This window comes from Sinocyclocheilus grahami, unplaced genomic scaffold (assembly GCF_001515645.1).
Source record: "Sinocyclocheilus grahami isolate Dianchi unplaced genomic scaffold, SAMN03320097.WGS_v1.1 scaffold1116.1, whole genome shotgun sequence".
Lineage (NCBI taxonomy): Eukaryota > Metazoa > Chordata > Actinopteri > Cypriniformes > Cyprinidae > Sinocyclocheilus > Sinocyclocheilus grahami.
Window position 1 is genome coordinate 304,523 of NW_015506295.1, and position 16,095 is coordinate 320,617.

Consider the following 16,095-nt stretch of genomic DNA (forward strand, 5'->3'; position numbering starts at 1 on the left):
TGTGGGAAGATTTGCATAAAGCCGCCCAAATGTTCACGCAAAGAAAGAAGGCATAACTTTTATTCTCGCTGTAGTATTGTTGCTGCCGCCGCCACCATGCCATGAAGACGCTGTTTCGTTGTGAAAGCAAAACTACTTTGGTTGGCCTTCCAAAAGAGGACGATATCTGCTTCGTCATGCCTAAAGCTGATCCATGCTGGTCGCTGAGGAAATACATCAACTTCGCGCTGTGGATCACCGGATCGGCTTTCAACGTGGATGAAAAGGAGTCCAGCCCGGAGTCATCACATATGGTTGCTGCAAGCCCGCCGGCCGCTCCTTCGTCGAGTCCGCCGGCCAATGCTCACTCAAGCCCGTCGTGTGTGACGCTGTGTGTTTCAATATGAAAGCGAAACTACTTTGTTTCTACTACTCAAAAAGAGGACACGACTAGAAATCAGTGATTAAGTTGTATTTACAACACTGTTCCAGAACAGTTCGACCCAAATATTCAGATGTGTCCAGCGCATTTTATGGAGGACTGTTTCCCGATCCTGGTAGAGTAGACTACAATGCCAGCTGTTCTGACTCACAGACTGTTAGTACGTTTTTAATATATAAAGAATTTGTCACTTATGATTCAAACACTGATGATTGTTGTTTGTCATTTCTCCGATCACAAATGCAGATATGGTTTTATGTTCACGCGATGCGGTGCGGTGCGATGCAATGCAACGCGTAAAAAGACAGTATAAATTATAATCCGTAATTATGTCATGCAACGCAACGCGTAAAAAGACAGTATAAATTATAATCCGTAATTATGTCCCCACTGGATGCAACAAATGCCTCGTTTATAATGGGTTTTTTTTAATGTCGATCACAGTATGGTAAGGGGCGTAACATTTCCGTCACACGCTTGAGGTATTCGGCCAATCACAACACACTGGATAGCTGGCCAATCAGAGCACACCTCGCTTTTCAGACCGATGAGCTTTGTAAAAATCGACGCGTTTCAGAAATGCGGGGCATAGAGAAACAATAATGTACAGTATATGGAAAATATTGTTTTTTTAAGCCTTAAACCGCATAAACACATTTCATTACACCAAATAATGTTCTTTTTAGCAACATCATATGACCCCTTTAAATCAACATTTTGAAAAAAAAAAAAAAAACTCCTACAATATCTACAGTTCCAACAATGCAGACAGTGCACTGGTCGATTGTTCAATATGTCACTGACTTAAGAGAGCTGGCAAAACCATGCCGTTTTGGTACTTTATCAGGTGAGATGATACAAGATCAGTTAATTGAGAAAACAAATAATACAGTTGTTCAGGAGTGGCTGTTATTGGAAGATGATGATCTCACTTAAGAGAAAGCTGTAATTCTGGCCTCAAATCAATTCTGCTACCCAGTGCGCTGCTAAATTAAACACAGCACATGAATCAAGTGTAAGGGCTCATCTCATGCCCTTGACTGTCCAGCTGAAGCACTTTGCAAAATGGTGTGGGGTCTGCTCCAGTTCAAGCTTCTACACAGCAAAATCCACATGCTAATGTTACAAGCCCTGCTATTATTCATTCAGTCAACACCAATTCAGCAGGTTTTTCTATATGCACTGTTAAAATAGTGGACTCTTAGATTCCCCTGCTACTGGACACAGGGGCTAAAGTCTCACTACTTAATATGGCCACTTACGAACATTTCCTGCCATATTTGACCCTCCAGCTGCCCTCTCTGAATTTGTTTGAATATGGAAGTTGTGCAATCTATGTCATTGGTCTTATACACATGAATGTCCAGTATGGGAACAAGGCTCTGTTCAACTTCCCATTTCACATTACACTCATGGCAGCAATATGTGTTACCGTCTAACTTCAGATAATTTGTTTACTCATTTCTGTCAGGACCACTATCGTCAAAATGATAGATACTTAGCATAAAGTTACTTGACACGTCATTTTGGTTATTATTCTATTTGATTTGATTCGATTTGGTTGTTATTTTACATAGAGAAGTTTACACAAATGTATTGTAATGTGTCATTATCCCATTACCATGTTAAACCTATATAATACATGCTGTTGGTTACTCAAAGTGGTACTGTTGTTACAGTGATTGACTTTATTGAACTGTGGATTTAACGTCATGATTTAATGAAGTTGGCCAATTTACAATAAAAAAAATATATACTCAGGGCATGATTTAGGAGGCTGGGGGCCTGGGCTTAAGTCATTGTTTGGGCTGTACTTATTCTACAAATTACCCCAGCTAGAACAGCATGTACCATTAAATGAAGTAACATTGACATAAACTACACAAAATGAGGCTGTTGTTCCTTTAGAAAAAGGAGTAAGCAGCATGCTCAACCTAGTCAAATGTAGGGGTAAATTTACAATTACAATTGCATAATTTAATTAGATTAATGGTTTAAACAAACAATTTTGAATAGATACATGGGAAATCAATTAAAGAAATGTAATGATATTTGGATTATGAACGTTATATCACCATTAGGTGGTGGCAAGTCATAGTATTACTGAATGAGTCATTTATTTAAATGATTCATACAAATCACAGATTAATTTAGGTATAAAACTCAAGTGGATGCCTATATTATTGGTTCATTGAATCACTCACTCAACTGATTCAGCAATGAAACATCACTGTGCACCAAAGTTATGACTGCAGTAGATTTATCCTTAAATCAATACTGGTTTGCGCTTCACTATATGAAAATGCATTCTCTCCGTGCTGTCCAGGGCATTGCGCAGCTTTGCCACACACACACACACACACATATATATATATATAGAGAGAGAGAGAGAGAGAGAGAGAGAGAGAGATTTTTTTTTTTAAAGGGGCTGCACGCGAGAAGTGCAGTCAAAGGATATATATAGAGAGAGAGAGAGAGAGAGAGAGAGAGAGAGATTTTTTTTTTTAAAGGCGATGTACCAGAGAAGTGGACTAATAAGTAATGTGGGTGCAGATGTGAGTTACATTCACATTCCTGAAATAAACACCAATAATACCCTACTTCTCTGGCACTATGTCTACACAGACATAAGCCCTGTCTAAGGCTCTAGACACAATATGGTTTATGTCAAGTCATTCGTTAGTCTGGTTGTTTGATGAGAAATATAGTGGGTATAGAATAGAATCACCCCCCTTTAAATAATCACATTTTGTTTGTAATGCACATTTGGAGTTTACACCAGGAAAACAAAGACTGACACTGAACAAGGCAAACGCAGAGGTATATATACAAGGGCTAACAAGGGGGTGAAACCGATGAATCATCATGACAACGAACAAGGTAGAACAGGAAACAGGAACTAAACACAGGAAGTGAAGACAGACACACTGGGGGCAGAGAAACACTTCAACATAAAAGTCCTTGAATACAAGACAGAGGAACACAGACTGGGATCATGACATATGCCCCGCCCCCTCAAAGAAGGGGCTTCCAGGCTTACAACAACAAAAGTTCAAGTCCAGGAGGGAGGCGGAGCAGAGGTGGGTCAGGGGGAGGAATGGTGGAAGAGGGCCTGGAGACAGAGGTAAACCAGGGAGCCAGGGTGGAGCTGGCAGAGCAGAGCAGACGGAACACAAGACCACCAGGGCAGAGTAGAAGGGACAAAAGATCCCCACTGTGGAGCAGATGACCACCAGGGTGGAGCTGATGGAGCTGAGGACCACTTCACTGGAGCTAATGGTGCAGGGGACCACCAAGAAGGCTCAGGCTAAACTGGATCCCACCATAGTGGATCTGAAGGCCACCAAGGTGGAGCAGACAGAACTGCAATAGAGAGCACAGAGAAGTTAGAAACGGTCCTTGTAGCAGAAACTGGGCATTCAGAGAGTTTAGGGACGACTTTCATGGTCGTGTCAGGTCAGTCTATGAATTCAGAAACAACCTCCATGGCCGTGATAGGACTGACAACGGGTTCAGAGATGGCCTCCTTGGACATGACAGGCTAAGCAGAGAGTTCAGGGACATCCTCCTTGGCTGTGACAGGATAGACAGGGAGTACAAGGGCGACTTCTGTGGTTGAGACAGGACAGGCAGGGAGGTCATGGGCAAGGGCCAACACAGGACTGAGCTCTTGGGCTGGAGCAGCCTCTGGAGCAGACTCATGGACTGGAGCGGTCATGGACTGGAGTGGGCTTTGGAGCGGTCTCATGGACTGGAGCGGTCATGGACTGGAGTGGGCTCTGGAGCGGACTCATGGATTGGAGCGGTCATGGACAGGAGTGGGCTCATGGACTAGAGTGGGCTCCGGAGCGGACTCATGGACTGGAGCGGTCATGGACTGGAGTGGGCTCTGGAGCGGACTCATGGACTGGAGTGGGCTCATGGAATAGAGTGGGCTCCGGAGCGGATTCATGGACTGGAGCGGTCATGGACTGGAATGGGCTCATGGACTAGAGAGGGCTCTGGAGCGGACTCATGGACTGGAGCGGTCATAGACTGGAGTGGGCTCTGGAGCGGACTCATGGACTGGAGTGGGCTCTGGAGTGGACTCATGGACTGGAGTGGGCTCTGGAGCAGACTCATGAACTGGAGCGGTCATGGATTGGAGTGGGCTCATGGACTGGAGCGGGCTCTGGAGAGGACTCATGGACTGGAGCGGGCTCCGGAGCGGACTCATGGACTAGAGCGGTCATGGACTGGAGTGGGCTCATGGACTGGAGCAGGCTTTGGAGCATACTCATGGACTGGAGCGGAGACGGACGCTGCCGCCTCAGAAGTGTTTATAGGCCAGACACACAAAATGGCGACCACCATTACTGGAAGGGTAGCGAAGGGTGGCAGAACCTCTGAGATCGCCGGGCTTGGATGCCAACGACCATCCAAGGACCTTGATGACAGGCAATTTACAACCCCTATACAAGTAACATCTCTGACCAGAACTGTAATTTATATGCAAATGTCAAAAGGCTAAAAGGGTCTTTTAAGCCATAAACAGTCCAACACTCCAGCATGATCCTACGCAGACGCTACATGACAGACAATGCCCCTCAACTAGTGTCTGTGGAGTTTGCCAGTTACATCCAAAGCAAAGGGATCACACACATGCAAACAGCTTACTATCATCCAGTCAAATGGGGGCATAGAGAGATTTAATCGGTCGCTAAAGAGAGGTCACTTGGCTCAAGGCTGCTCTTTCAATGAGGCCTTGTTGTATCTCATTGTATTACTTCAGATACAATGCAAAAAAAAAGGCCCGGATTCCCAGAATCTTCCTGCTGGACTGGGTGCGGGTTCAGCGGCCACACAAGAAAAACAAACTCCACACTTTCTGGTCACAGCCACAGCAGCCACAAAAGCCATTAGATCCAGTTACATTCCACCTATCTAATGGTTCCCGTTGGCTTAGGAAAGAACTGTGCCCTTCTGGTGTGGGTCACACCAAGGACACTTATGCTCCCCTGCTTTCTGTTGAGTTCTTCGTGCCCTCTGCCCCCAAGCACAACATCCGGTGACAATCCGGCCACCATCTGCAGCAGGGAAGACTTACCAGACTTCGGCCTGCACACTTTCAGGATTACTTAACATCTTTTCACACTTATCTTAAAGTAATGCATTCATTACGTTAATGAGACAGAATGAATGGCGGTTACTTTAAGGGTTTGGAATGGAAAATGACGTTGACACTTGAATGTTTTCATGCAGTTCAATGATGTGAAAGAAGTTGATGAGAACAATAAAAAGTAAAGTAATCTCAAGTATGTCATCTTTACAGACAGAACAGTTAATGCATTAAAAGCTGTACACCTTTCACATTCCGGGTCTAATTTGTCCCAAAAAGTGAGCAAATTATTTTTTCAATTAAAACTATGTTGTACCTGATCAGCAACTTCTCAATAATGAGTGAATGTGCAAAAATGTTAAAAGTTTTGAATGTTACTGTGTTTTACTGTTATTACTACATTTACCCACTTTTTATTAATTGAGAAATTCTTTGAAATTTAAAATTTTACAAGAACTACAGCAAAACCGCTGTAATGCTGTGATTTAGTTTAATCGATTTCCTTTCAACTTATAAATCATGCTGCTCAAAAACATTCTGAATTTATGAAAATTGTTCTGACAAAACAACATAAATATTACTCTGGAATGTTTTCAAACAAAATATATTTATTTTACGTGCATAAACTTTCACATCCAGATGAAAAAAAAAAGATCAACAGCCTGAATCTGCAATGCTTCATCAATAGGTATCAGCAGAGTAAAATTTTGAACTTTTTCCTTGTTCAAATTTAGACTTTTTGATCTTTGAGCTTTTTCTCTGCACCCATTTGTGGGCATTAGACAAAATGTATTTATGTCAGTTATCTTCTTTTGTCTTGTCTTCCTAAAAGTGTGTGGCCCACAGTCCTATTATTGCATGATTTGGGGCTGAATAAATTATAAATTTCATAAAAAGAAAAAAGAAGAAGAAGAAGGTTAAGCACCACCTTTTACTGACCCTGCTGATTGAAAGTGTCAAATATGCGTCTTTTGTTTCTTGTATTGTATATGTGGTTCTTGTTCGTGTAATGCAGGTGAGCCAATCTCTGTAAGCGTGGACTCAGAGTCTGTCCATCTGGCCCTCTCGCCGATGTCTCCTGGCTCCACCTATGAGGTCCGTGTGATGTCTGTACTTGGACAAGACGAAAGTGACTCCATCCAGGATACTGCAACCACTTGTAAGTTACCCATCATTCTAGAAAGAGTAATATAGGGAACCAGTGGTTAAAGATCAAGGCTGATAACTAAAGGATGTGCAGGGCTGATAGATTCATGAACTGTCACTGTTGTGTCTCAATTAGGTATTTAACCTCAGGATACTCCTGGAGGACTGAACTTGTCACAGGACTTGTTGTGCTTACTACTACTTTATGAATTTGAGCTTTGATTTTTTTTTTGCTTGATTTTCATTATAAGTAGTTGAATAAAGTTCAGTCATTGTTTTCACTTTGGTACAATTTTGATTTTACTTAAAGGGCTCATGAAATGGAGAATCAGAAAGTTCTTTATATTTACACATATGAGAGGTTACTCTACAATGAAAATGTACTGCAAGTTTCATAACTCAAAACTAACTCCACAGTTTCAAATATGAATTGTTCTTTTCTACCCATCTGAAATGCCTGGATTTGAAATCGGAATAATTGTGACATCATGATTTCCCCCTTTTTTCAGTTTTTCACAAAATCTTGTATTGATACGGCAGTCCCAAGCATTTTATCCTTTATATATTTATTTTTAATCATACTGTGTGTTTGTAATAAACATCAGACCAGCGTTTCGCACTATTAAAATACTAAGCATATCATTGTTTGAGTGTTGCTTATAAAATCAGTACATATCCACGCACACGCAGTGTCGTTTGCAATACTACAAGTAATAATTGTAGTTTTAAAACTATATACTGAAAACTAAGCAAGCAAAAGCAATTCCCCTCTAAAACAGAGTTGCAATCGTTATGGTTGCAATGTTTCAGTTTTTTACAGGAAGTGAAAATGAGAAAAAAACAATATAAAATTCTGAACCTGCATTAAAGTTACAGAATATTAAAGTTGTTGTTATCAGCAGTTAGTTTATTTGAATGGTGTGGCATAACAACACTGGAAACATAGGCCTGCTGTACCTGTTTGCCAGTGTCAGACAAACAATGGCAGAGAGTTAAAAAATTATGCTTGCTATTCCATTTAAGGCAGTAACTCCGCAGTAATTTTGATCGATCGTGTATCTCTCAGTGCCCGACCCACCCACAGACCTGAGGGCCATAAACGTCACAGAGAGTAAAGCGCTGTTGCTGTGGAGACCCGCCTTGGCAACCGTCGACCACTATGTCATTGTGTATAGTTCTGAGGCAGGTGAGCTAAGTCTGCAACTGTTGCTACGTAATAGAGTTTAAATGTCCCATCTTAAATACTTTGAGTATTGTTGTTGGACATGCAATGTAAGATGGGACATTTACTCACTGATACTACAATGTGCTTTATACCTTTACATCAGAAAAGTAAGAACTGACACACTATTCAATATTCCTGAAAATTGACATGCCTGTGTTTTTCCTCTGATAAGCACCTGGGTCTGGAATCAGCATCAGAGTGTCTGGCAACACTGCAGAAGAGCAGCTGCAGGCGCTGCAATCCTCCACACGGTACAGAGTGAGTGTTCACAGCCAGCTGGGAGACCTGAGCAGCTCCAGAGCCACCACAGCCTTCACAACATCCAGCGGTTAGCATCACCGTCTCCTGTTCACTTAGCAATCATTAGGTCAGCTGCCTTGAATACGAGCCAGAGGTTTTTTTTCTCAAGACTGACGTCACTTTTTACTCAATGGCTGTTAGTTAAGTCTAGTGATTTTTAGCAGATGCATGAAGTCAGTTCTCAATTTCCCATAGGTATAGTTCTTCACAATAACTATGAACATGACATTTTCATGTTCATAGTTATTGAAAGATATAGAATTTTTTTATTAAAAAAGGTCACAAACTTCTTTTATGAAATGTTGGTTACAAAAGCATGCTTGTGCTATTTTTTGTTTAAGGCAGAAGATTTCCTAACTATGTTTCAGGTAAAAAAGCAGATGGTCCTCTTGATCTCAGAGCCAGTCAGGTTACGTCTCGTACCACGGTGCTGTCTTGGAAACCACCTGTATCAGCCGTCAGCAGTTACAAGCTCAGCTATTACACGGATGGTCAGGACAGTAAGGTCAGACTTTCACATCAGCTGAACATCTGTCTACAGTATATCAGCAGTACAGTGTGAGTTATGACAGCAATGCCAGTTTGTCCCCATAAAACAGCCTCTTTTACCCACCGCTCTCATTACATTGAGCAGTAACTGTGTGAACCGACGGTCTGTAATAGTTATATAAATAGTTGTTTCTTCTTCACAGGAAGTGATTCTTGGCCCCGCGGTCAAGGAGTTGAAGTTAACCAGACTGTACCCATCTTCAACATACACAGCGCACCTGCAGGCCGAGCGGGACGGTCTGTACATGAGCACCGTCTCTACAGGCTTCACCACGGGTACTGATGACTCTCTGATGTCTCTGCAAACATCCAACAGCAGTTCATCCCTTTTCCCTAGCGCATTTGTCAGATTAATCTCAAAAAGCCTGTCAAAAACATGTCAAGGACACATTTCAGCATAAAATCATCTGTCATCTGCTAAATGACTAAATGTGAAAAACCCAATGAGAACTAGATTTAGCAAATAAAACTAGGCCTATTTTAGAACCATTATGTTTTGCGTGGACATTATATTAATTCACATTTAAACACATTTCCCAAATTCTCAGTGCAGGACACATTTTAACAATAATACATTCAGATTTTTTTTATAGTAGCATTTTCTGTCAGTTATTAACTAAGTGTGCTTAAATATTTGTGGAAAAATTTGATCTATGTGATTAGTCATAATAAACAAACAAACCAAAGATCAATGGCAAAAGTGTCTGAATTGATCTGAATAGACACTATATTACTAACTCATACATCATGACAATGGCCTATCTGTAGCACTGCTTTTTGCTGATTTAAATTTAAAAACATTGCTTTTTGATCATGTTGTTGAGAATTTGGTAACACTTTATTTCGATAGTCCACTTTAGACATTCTATTAACAGTAAGTAACTTTGCAACTACATGTCAACTAGCAGTTAGTAGAGTATTAGTAGACTGTCTGATTAAAATCTTCTAACACTTTCTTTGTCAACTTATTCTACTAACCCTAAACCTACCCTAACAGTCTACTCTGAGAGTTAGTAGACATGTAGTTGACATGTAGTTACAAAGTTACTTATAGTTAGTAGAATGTCTAAAGTGGACTATCGAAATAAAGTGTAACCAAGAATTTACTGTGAATTATTATTGGGCATAGTGAGAAAAAATGCACTGATCAGATGCACTGAATTATTTATTTCTTTATGTGAAAAAAAATCTCATTCATTACATTTTATTTATTTTTTTTACCTTACCTTGAGGTGAAGTGTGAGCTGGACACATTTTCATGAGGTTCACCCAGTCATTCTGCTCTCTCTCTCAGGGAACCTCCGGTTCTCCTTTCCCTCTGACTGTTCGCAGGAGAAGCAGAACGGAGCGCTGGAGTCTGGCATCGTGGAGGTGTTTCCACAGGGCCGCGAGGGAAAGCCGCTGATGCTTTACTGTGACATGGAGACTGATGGAGGAGGCTGGACGGTATGAATCAATGAGTCATATCACATCTTTACTAGTCCTTCATTCACCAGGTCAGGAGGAAATTAATTTGTGTTCGACTACTTATTATAGAAAGATTTCTATTTCCACACACACAGTTACTAATGTCAAAAATAACCACATTTGATTTGAAGCATCACTCATGTGTAGCAAAAATGACTGTGGTGTGGAATGAGTTGGTTGATAGCAGTTTGTTCAGATCTCTAAACATCAGTAGGAGCAACAGTAATAGTGATGCTTGTGATGCATTAGTAACATCTAATAATATTTCACAATATTCCATAAAGAGATGTTAGTTAAGCATTCCCTGTTGAAGTGGCATCATCTCTGTGTCTGAGTGTCCAGGTTTTTCAGCGAAGAAAGGATGGGAAGACGAACTTCTTCAGGAGCTGGCGTGAATACAGCAATGGATTTGGAGCACTGGATGGGGAATTCTGGCTCGGTGAGAAATGCAGTTTTCACACTCTGTTAGTTTCCTCTGGTAAGTCCCTATGTCATCATGCAGGACCACACTTCTTCTGATGCAAAGGCAGAGCATAATTTCTCTGAAACAGCATAAACATGGGAAAAGCAGTGGACACTGTATTATTACAATCCCACTGTTTTACAGTGAAGACATTTGTGTAACAGGCCTGCATGCGGCCCGTCACAAATTCAAATGCGGCCCACCATGCTGAACACAATTTAAAAAAAATACTTTCAGTTTTACAATTCATTTGAGTTTTTACATTCATTTAAAAATGTACTAAATAAATATAAGCTATAGCTTAATGTTTTTATGAAAAATAATTTTGTTTTTCATATACTATTTTCAGACATGAGCAGTACTCACATAGCCTAATTAACGTTACGCATTTAAAGTAACGACCAAGTGTCCAGCGGCAGACAGTGAGCATATGTTTGATCAATTTAGCCTTCTCAAATCATCACGACTTGACTAAAATAAAATCCATAGATATTAAACAGTTCAAGCATATAACAATGTTTAAACGTTAAACCTAGATAAATGTGCGCTGTATCCAGTAGTTTGTGCGGAGAGTGGAAGCTGAAGCGCGCTTTGCAGGACATGGAGGCGCCAGCGCGATCACTTGCATTTTTTTCAGTAGATACGCAGTCATTTTTGCTCATAAAGATAAGAGTAATAGATCATTCGTAACTGTAAAGTACGAAATACACTTTTATTTGTGTATTCACAATATCAACAAAACGTTGTGCTTTAATAAAATAATCAAACATGATGCGCTTTCTGCCGTTTCTTCTTCAACAGGAGCACTTCACAAAAATGAACCGAAACTCAGCGAATACATGCCTCACAGACATGATAAATATATCTAGAGAAAGCTTTAAATTACTACTTAACAAAATAAAACAAATCAAAAACAAAAACTCTTTCATTAGGATCATAATCCATAAAGATGCACTTCTCTCTAAAGGTGCGTCTAATGAAGAGATGGCGAGTCAGGATCGACAACTTCATCCTTGCGACACCGACTCAGAAAACACTAGTTTATTAGTAAATTATTAAAATATCTCCTTACTGTTTCCCCCTGACACATTTATGGTAATTACTTTTGCAGATGCTTTGCGGCAAACTTAAGCCTATTGCATGCATTTGAACGCAGAACTCTTCAACTGCTGCTGCTGAACACTAAACACCGTCCAGCCGCTCTCACAGTCTCGGTAGCACGGTCTCGTGTTGTTTCCACCAGTGCGGCAATCTTTTTTCATCACTAATTGATGGATGTTTAAAATATAAAAATAAGGAGAAGCCTAAAACAGGCCCGAGGCCCCGCGTCTGAACTATGGCGTGAAAATTGTCCCGAAGCCCAGCCCGAGGGGCGTAAAAAAGTCTGAAATGCAGGGCTCCAGCTCTAATCTAGCACACAGAAAACGATTTGACTGAAAATTTATCAGAAGAGATGAAAGAAAGATAGTGGTCATCTGCGCAATTCAGAACAAGAGGCGGCTTTTCTGTATTAGGTATGTTTTTTTGTTTTTTTTTACTCTTTGTACAGCAGTTATTGTTCATTCTAAATTATTTTTTTAAATGTAGAATATGTGTTACATAAATACATGAAATGTAGAACATATAAAAAAGTGCTCGTGGCTCGTCTGCCAGTGGGGGCCCCCCACGCAGTAAAGTGAAACTCCGCCTATAATTGTGCTGTTACTCCTTTCGAGCCGAAGTTCACAAAATTGGGTGTTATTTATGGGGAGTAGAATTATTTATTTATTTCAATGAATGTAATCGATTAGATATAATATTTAGGCTATAATATTATTAAATCAGGTTGGTTTGTATTGCTGACGTAATATGTCAATGATATGCCTGCGGCCCGCGAGACTCGCACTTGGACCATAGTGCGGCCCGGTGGAAAAAAAGGTTGAGAACCACTGCTCTAGAGGATGACATGATGTCTTCTCCCTGCTTTAGGAAATGAGCAGCTTCATAACTTCACTAAGATGAGTCCAATGACCCTGAGAGTAGACCTCAGAGCAGGAGACGAGTTGGTTTACGCACACTATTCCTCATTCACTGTCGACAGTGTGAAAAAACACTACACTGTCAGAGTGTCTGGATATTCTGGCACAGCCGGTGAGTCCATCATGAACAGCTTCTACACGTGCATGTAGGCAGGATGAGGCTGTACACCTGTAAAACTCATCTTCATGTATAGGTGACTCACTGACTTACCATAACGGACGGCCGTTCTCCACGCGGGACAGAGACCCTCAGCCATTCATCACGCGCTGTGCCATGTCCTATAGAGGCGGCTGGTGGTATAAGAACTGCCATGAGGCCAATCTCAACGGCCTCTATAACACAGACACCAACCACCAGGTAAAGCAGCTGACTTCACGCAATACATACAGCCATATTATATATATATACACACACACACACACACACACGTAGATATATATCTTCAAGTATCAAGTCCATTGTTCTGCACCAGTTGTAAGGTCTGTGTTTGGTTTCTCTCAGGGAGTGATCTGGACCAAGTGGAAAGGCAAGGATTTCTCCATTCCCTTCACTGAGATGAAATTCCGCCCAGCCTCATTCAGGCCCTGAACATGAGGAGAAATGCATTATTGCAGGAGAGCTGGGACGCCCTCCCGTTAGGGACATAAACCTAAACACACCATCATTGAAAAGCAAGTATCATTACTGCACGTATAGCCACACAATCAATCTACATAATTACATCTACACACATACTCCAATTGTAATATATCAAGGCCCAAAAGGCTGTTCATCTATAGTCTATATGTAGGATTGTACAGTGTTTGGATTCTCTGTGCATTGGGATGCCCCACAGCAGCTGGAGGAAATATTATGCACTGCCTTCTTCTCTACGATGAAGCTGTGGACTAGGTGTCACGCATATCAGCTTGAACTACCAAGAGTCTGATGTTTGTATTCATATTGCTTTGTATGTACCATATTTCAGTGTCTAACAGAAAGATTTCATAAAATAAAAAAGCTGTAAGTTGGTATATGTTAGTTTTTTAAACATTCTATGGTTCTATAAAAAATATATATATATTTGATATTAAAAAACATGTTAACGATCATTTTGGGCAAGTTTTTTTTTCTCGCATTCCAAACTATCTAGCTTTGTAGGCAATAAAAGAAAATAGTGTTGCAAGTGTTAAGAAACACAATCAGTGTAATGTTGTACTCCATTGCTACATATTAATGTGGCAGATACAGACAAGTGCCATTTGCACACTTTACTTGAAAAATGGACAGCACACATGACTCCATCACATTACTTAAATAATACCACCTATATACAGAAACCCAGAGGTACCAAATACAATGCACACGTTCATCAATAACACCACATTTTCCCTATACACCACATTACCTCCCCCCTTTATCTTAAACGCCGCATTACATCAGTATTAAAACAAATGATCTATAAGTGTCCTTCAGTAATTTTCAGTCTTTAAAATGCTGTGGTAATTTAATGGTCTGTTTTGAGCGCCTCAAGTCCACTGAATGTTTGCCATGCTGCTCTTTTTATGGGGTTCTTGCTTCCTGTGACAGGCCAACCATACAGTTCTTAAAGACTCACACACCCACTAAAATGGATAAGAGGCATAAAATGGACTTAAGAACATGTAAACCAATTAAAACTTTATAATACACAAAATCACTGTAATAAATAGAGCGGTTAAAACATGTCCCTTGTGTGACAGTGTCACATAGTCTCCCCCCTTTGCCTACGGCACCTCGGGGAAGAAATTAGACCTTTAAGAGTTCTGTCACCCCGTTGTCCATAAAATGTATACCCTCTTTCCAGTGTGGCTTAAAATGTCTTTGAAATAAATTAGCTAAAACCAGGCAGTCCCAGGCGGGCCCTAGTTTGCTGGAAGGAGCTGGGGAACCGTTGCAGAAAGGTGACAGTCGGTACCAGCCTGGGTAACCCTGGGTAGGTGGCGCGGTTCCTCCCTGGTACTTTCTATACCTTCGCTCTGTTGTTGGTCAGTGAAATTGCTGAGATGGTGGAACAGTAAAGTGGAGGTGAAGCGGAGCTGCTGATGGCAGGCGCAGTGTTGGTGGTTTCGGTGTGAGGGGAAACAGTGGGTTCTGGAAGTTTCTTTTTGTCCTGCATTTGTTTCGCCAACTGTTTATCTCTCCTCCTAAAACACTCCACAACCTCTTTTTCCAACACCGCCAGTTTCTCCTTCACATACTCCTCCACCTTAAAAAATTTAACTCCACAGTCTCTCTAAAACACACTTCACGGTTAAAATGAGTCTTTAAAATAATTTTCCAGTTCTAAAACAAAGTTTTTAAGAGCAAGCACTTCAGCACGAAGCTGGTCACAGTCACAGTGGTGTAAAATCTGTTCATCGTTAAAATCCACAGGAGTTTTAAAAGAAGCAGCACTTTCAAAATGGGTCATCATCTTTTAACACTTCCTCAACACAGTTTAAAATCTTAAAACGTCCTCTGCTCAATCTGACTTGTGTTGCAGCCCGGAGTCTTTAAAATTATTTTCCAGTTCTAAAACAAAGTTTTTAAGAGCAAGCACTTCAGCACGAAGCTGGTCACAGTCACAGTGGTGTAAAATCCGTTCATCGTTAAAATCCACAGGAGTTTTAAAAGAAGCAGCACTTTCAAAATGGGTCATCATCTTTTAACACTTCCTCAACACAGTTTAAAATCTTAAAACGATCCACAAGACCACGGGAACCAGATGAGTCCTCTGCTCAATCTGACTTGTGTTGCAGCCCGGAATTAAACCACATCATGCTGGATTCGTCTGGCCAAAGGAGAACTGATCCCCAAGGTTTTTTCTCCATTCTGTTACCAATGGAGTTTTGGTTCCTTGCCACTGTTGCCTTTGGCTTGCTTAGCTGGGGACACAATTTCTGGAATCCTCTGCTCAATCTGACTTGTGTTGCAGCCCGGAATTAAACCACATCATGCTGGATTCGTCTGGCCAAAGGAGAACTGGTCCCCAAGGTTTTTTCTCCATTCTGTTACCAATGGAGTTTTGGTTCCTTGCCACTGTTGCCTTTGGCTTGCTTAGCTGGGGACACAATTTCTGGAAATATTGTTGACTTGACTGCACAGACAGTACAGGTGCATCTCAATAAATTAGAATGTCGTGGAAAAGTTAATTTATTTCAGTAATTCAACTCAAATTGTGAAACTTGTGTATTAAATAAATTCAATGCACACAGACTGAAGTAGTTTAAGTCTTTGGTTCTTTTAATTGTGATGATTTTGGCTCACATTTAACAAAAACCCACCAATTCCCTATCTCAACAAATTAGAATACTTCGTAAGACCAATTAAAAAAAACATTTTTACTGAATTGTTGGCCTTCTGAAAAGTATGTTCATTTACTGTACATGTACTCAATACTTGGTAGG

The 16,095-nt window shown here is 40.8% G+C and overlaps 1 protein-coding gene across 1 annotated transcript in view; it reads left to right on the forward strand.

Moving 5' to 3' along the window:
• The window catches only part of LOC107566941 (tenascin-X-like), a 41,070-nt gene extending 27,388 nt beyond the window's left edge, over positions 1–13,682 (forward strand). The window contains exons 6-15 of the mRNA XM_016252516.1: positions 6,535–6,678; positions 7,732–7,851; positions 8,063–8,218; positions 8,559–8,695; positions 8,883–9,015; positions 10,034–10,185; positions 10,549–10,645; positions 12,638–12,799; positions 12,882–13,045; positions 13,190–13,682. Coding sequence (XP_016108002.1) covers positions 6,535–6,678; positions 7,732–7,851; positions 8,063–8,218; positions 8,559–8,695; positions 8,883–9,015; positions 10,034–10,185; positions 10,549–10,645; positions 12,638–12,799; positions 12,882–13,045; positions 13,190–13,276 — 1,352 coding nt within the window. The 3' untranslated portion in view covers positions 13,277–13,682. The remainder of the gene's footprint in view (positions 1–6,534; positions 6,679–7,731; positions 7,852–8,062; positions 8,219–8,558; positions 8,696–8,882; positions 9,016–10,033; positions 10,186–10,548; positions 10,646–12,637; positions 12,800–12,881; positions 13,046–13,189) is intronic.
• The last annotated feature ends 2,413 nt before the right edge of the window (positions 13,683–16,095 follow it).